Source organism: Oncorhynchus clarkii, chromosome 12, assembly GCF_045791955.1.
Source record: "Oncorhynchus clarkii lewisi isolate Uvic-CL-2024 chromosome 12, UVic_Ocla_1.0, whole genome shotgun sequence".
In the NCBI taxonomy this organism is placed as follows: Eukaryota; Metazoa; Chordata; class Actinopteri; order Salmoniformes; family Salmonidae; genus Oncorhynchus; species Oncorhynchus clarkii.
This window is the reverse complement of record NC_092158.1, coordinates 69,810,389-69,815,178: the sequence shown is the minus strand read 5'-3', so window position 1 is coordinate 69,815,178 and position 4,790 is coordinate 69,810,389. Positions and strand designations below refer to the sequence as shown.

Genomic DNA, 4,790 nt, shown 5'->3' with positions numbered 1-4,790 from the left:
ACATTGTTTAGACCACATTCTCATTCATAATACTGTATAGAGAAACACTACATACATGGAGAGATGTAGGGGGCTGTTAACTGGAGAGTGTATACTGGGTACATCACATTGGATCCAATTGAGCACAGACATTCATATTCACACACACACACACACACACACACACACACACACACACACACACACACACACACACACACACACACACACACACACACACACACACACACACACACACACACACACACACACAGAGTGCTCAGAACAATATAGGCCCCACACATTACTGTGAAAGCCTTCTGAATTAGAAAACACCCACACACAAACAGAGAGCTTCGTCCTCTTCGAGAGAACCTCTCTGCAAATGACACAGAGCAACACACACAGCAAAATTAGCAAAGGAGAGTTTATATGGGCAGGACACTGGTTCCAGACCAAACCAACACTGGGGAGGGTTTTCTGTGAGAATAACACACACACACACAATCACATTGGAGTTGTGAAATGAATTGACGGGCGCAGTTATTGGATGAAATGAAAATCCTCCATCTGTCCATCAGTCAGAGAGGTACAATACCTCTGTCTCTGGTCTGCTGCCGATTCCCTGTTTACTGTAATTGGTTGAGAAAATGGAGTTGTGTGCCCCTTACCCAACCTCAGGGCTCCATGCCTGGCCTCCTTTCTTCAGCACTCCTTTATCGTCGGGGAAACGGTGTCCAGTTTACTTCCCTTCTCCGTGTTGCCATGGCACCGTCCCTGAAAAGGAGCGAATCATCTCGGCCGCTTGGCCAATGTGTGCCTTGTTGTTGTGGCATCATTTCTAGTTTTCTGATTTGTGTGGCGTGGCAGGGATGGGCTGTGTGTGTGTGAGAGCATGCATATGCGTGCGCGCGTGTGTGTGTAAAGTGATGTGGGCCATGACTAATAGGAATGTCCTATTTCATGAATTCACACAGGAAACTCTAACCAGCAGAAAAATGATAATCTTGGGTCTCATCTCCAATCAGCCACTGGCTTCAGCCAAATACATACAGCATGACTCATGACTGTCACAGTCCAAGACCTTGTGAAAGTGTCCAAGCTGCTTCCATATATCAATGAGTTATACCCACAGAATTGATTTAATCGTGTTCATTTAGACATAAATGCACTATTATGAACAGTGCTTTCTCTGATTCAGTAGGTCATATTTTATATGGTGCGGCTAGCTGTACATTGTCTTAAGTCAGATAGCGCGTCAATTCGGCCTGCACTGATCTGTCTCGGTTGAGGGCCGAGCGTCGCGTGGGAGTAACACAATCTGACAAAAGAGAATGGCGGCTGTATAGATTCATTAGAATTCGTTCAGTTGGAGGAGATTTTGTTCAGTTATTATTTTACTGTCCATGGGTGTGACTAAGCTCTGCCTATTCCAAGTCATTAGCAAGGATCAGCCAAATGTTGGCTTCACCCAACTCTAAAGTGTCTTGTTAAGTGTGCTGAGTTAAACGGAATGTAATACTTACTCCTTAGGATGAGGAACATGCTTGTGAATGAAGAGATATCAGAATTAGTTGAAACATCATTTTAGCTGCTGTGAAAGATCAGCCATAAGAGGGCACTGTTGGTTCTGCAGCCAGGAGCTGAACATGGAGTTTTGCTTGCCTAATGACTGCATAGCTGTTTCTCTTCCAGATGATGAATGAACACATTTCTGTAGTCTAATGAAAAGAGTCTGCGTGCATGTATTAAATACAACAAAGAATGTCACTTTGACCAAGTAATTATTTACACGGTGTGTTTTAAGTACTGCATAAATATATCTGTTGTTATACTGTAAACCTCTATGTGTTGCATTGTGAACTGACTGACTGACATTACTGATATCCTGTTTGATCTAACTGCACCCTAACCTGTCCTAACCCTGTTGACTAACCCACTGCCCGGGCCTTGTTCTGTCTCACTGTGTCTCTGCATGGCGTGTGGTGTGGGCGGGGCTCGCTGCAGGGGCCGTACCTGGTGACCGGAGAACAGAAGCGGGAAGGGCCTCTGTCGGAGTGCGGTGGTAGCGGCAGTCTCCATGACTACCAGAGTGACCAGGGAGGGAAGCAGCAACCGCAGCAGCAGAAGCAGCAGACCTACATGCACTCCTCACGGGGTCAGCTACGGGCAGGGGGTGGGAGGGGCCTGTCCCGGCAGGACACCTTCGACTCTGAGACTCAGGGCAGTCGAGACTCGGCCTACACTGAAGCAGGGGACTCTTGCATGGACATTGAGACCGACCCCTACGAGGAGTCTGAGATGTACCGCGGGGTAGGGGGCGGGGGCAGCCGCCTCCACCTGGCCCAGCACCATGGCCGGCAGGCCTCCTGGGAAGACGAGGGGGCCGAGCCGGACCAGGAGAACCTCAACCACCCTCCCATGGCCTCCCATACCCAGCCTGGGCAACATGGCCGGGCCAAGCTAAGAGAGAGGTACTGCCAGGAACCCGGGGACACCGGCACCAACATGGGCCGCAACAAGAATCAGGAGGACTGGGGGAGGGACGTGTACATCCGCTGAACACACATCACAACACATGGGCTAGGAGGCTGACGGACAGACTGGGGGAGGAAGGGGAGGGAGGGAGGGAGGAAGTTCACGGTTAGGGCTAGGGGGTTAGCGGGAGAGGATGGTGGGTTTGGGGGCCATGCCAATCAGAGGCTCATGATTTAATCTGTTTACAACCCTATTAAAGAGGTACTTTTCTCATTGTTGAGTACGCTGTAAAGAAAAAAACAACTGCCAGACGCCATCCACCTCATCCAGATATTTTAGCTATATTCAATGAATTTATGTTTTGAGAAAAAAAGCAGTTTGGTTGGTCTCTTTTTAGTTTATTTTGTTAGTACTACTGCATGAATACCATGGAATCCTACTGAACTGACAGCACGAGGACAGTTATCATTATGATTATGAATTCATCATTGTGTGATCTGTATGGCTTAATCTCTGTAGTGTAGAATGTGAAGGCTGATAGAGCTGTAGTCTGTCATGTCTGTCCTCTGCAGTCTTAAACAGGGTTGTATGTCCCATGTACAGTACAGAGCATCAGGGTCTCTATCCCCACAGCTTCAGGCTCAGCTTCAGGATTCAGACACTTTCCGGATGGATCCTAAGCTTTTTGAGTCCCTCTCCTCCGATTCCTCATCACCCAGACCTTAAAAGCTATCTGGATGGAAAAGTTGCCATAATGTCTTCAGAATAGTTTAAGATAATTGGTTTCTTCGTTTGACGCTTACCTTAATGTTAAGAATAAAAGGAAACACCCCAAAGATACTACTTCTTCTTCCGTAACCGACTTCAGCCATAGCATTGCAATAGAACTGTATTTGTCTGGTCTGGTTGTCCCCATCTGTTTACTGCTATTTTAGGGATACTGTCTGTCTGTGGGTGATAGCTTTGCTCCTGTAATATACATTTGTCTTTTTGAACGTGGTACAGTTCATAAGCAGCACTACAGTAGTAGTCGCGTGAATGAAATGTCCTACCTAATAGTCTCTCACACCCTCAGACTTTACTTCAAGAACTCCAATCACAAGTGCCGGAATGTTTCGCCAAGCCACGCCCACCATTGTCATGGCGGGATGTCTTATCTCTTGTCACACTCACTGTTTTCATATGTGTGTCTTGACTGTATGTGTCTTCTTGGCAACTACCCTGCACTGTAGCCCACCCTGTCGCTCCACGATGTCCACCATCATCTTGTTTTCTCTGCACCAGCTTTGTGTTGTCTACGTGTTACAGGGCACACTAACAGTTATGTAAGAGTTGTTTTACGTGGTAAATCACCCCAAACGTTCAACCAAACGGCTAGCTTGCCATGCACTTCACTTCTTGATTTCTGACTGACTTTAGTGGTGTTTTTTTCCCTGTGGACATTTGCATTTTATAAGGTCCTCAGTTCTTTAGCGCTAGTGAGAAGAGTGTAAAGGGGGGAGGGGGGGGGGGGGGGGGGGGGGGGATAGGTACAACACATGGTCTTTAACTCAGTTAACTAAATGGAGGATCCACAAATGTCTTTGGTGGGCTCCTTCTGCCCACCCCTTCAGTCTAAATAAATATGAAATAATAATTCGTAAATAATGTTTATTGTTGCGTTATCGCAATTGTTAAAAAGATGGAAGAACATGTATCATTGGTGCCTGATTGTAGCTACATTTTGCTTTTTCTGCCTTTCATTTTTAATCTGTGGATAAATTCGTATTTTAATTAAAATTTTAATCAGAAGAAAAAGGTGCTTGGGAATTTCATTGTGTCACTCCTTTTGATCAAATAACATTTTATTGGTCACATACACGTGCTTATCAGATGTTAATGCGAGTGTGGTGAAATGCTTGTGCTTCTCGTTCCGACAGTGCAACAATATCTAACAAGTAATCTAACAATTCCACAACAACTACCTAATACACACAAATGTAAAGGGATGGAATAAGAATATGTACATATAAATATATGGATGAGTGATGACCGAGCGGAATAGGCAAGATGCAATAGATGGTATAAGATACATTACTCATCCCATATGTATATACTGTAAGATATGTAAACATTAAAGTGGCATTATTTAAAGTGACTAGTGATCCATTTATTAAAGTGGCCAATGATTTAAGTCTATGTAGGCAGCAGCCAATCTGTGTTAGTGATGGCTGTTTAACAGTCTGATGACTTGAGATAGAAGTGTTTTTTCAGTTTTTATTTATTTATTTTTATTTCACCTTTATTTAACCAGGTAAGCTAGTTGAGAACAAGTTATCATTTGCAACTGCGAC

At 45.0% G+C, this 4,790-nt stretch overlaps 1 protein-coding gene across 1 annotated transcript; it reads left to right on the top strand.

The window, feature by feature from the left end:
- The first annotated feature begins 257 nt into the window (after positions 1 to 257).
- LOC139421138 (voltage-dependent L-type calcium channel subunit beta-1-like) lies at positions 258 to 4,307 on the top strand. Its single transcript, XM_071171736.1, has one exon. It carries the CDS (start codon positions 2,122 to 2,124, stop codon positions 2,539 to 2,541), a length of 420 nt encoding a protein of 139 aa, XP_071027837.1. The 5' UTR covers positions 258 to 2,121; the 3' UTR covers positions 2,542 to 4,307.
- The last annotated feature ends 483 nt before the right edge of the window (positions 4,308 to 4,790 follow it).

Excerpts from the sequence above, each read along its gene's own strand:
- LOC139421138 (XM_071171736.1), top strand. The coding sequence starts at position 2,122 with ATGCACTCCTCACGGGGTCAGCTACGGGCAGGGGGTGGGAGGGGCCTG.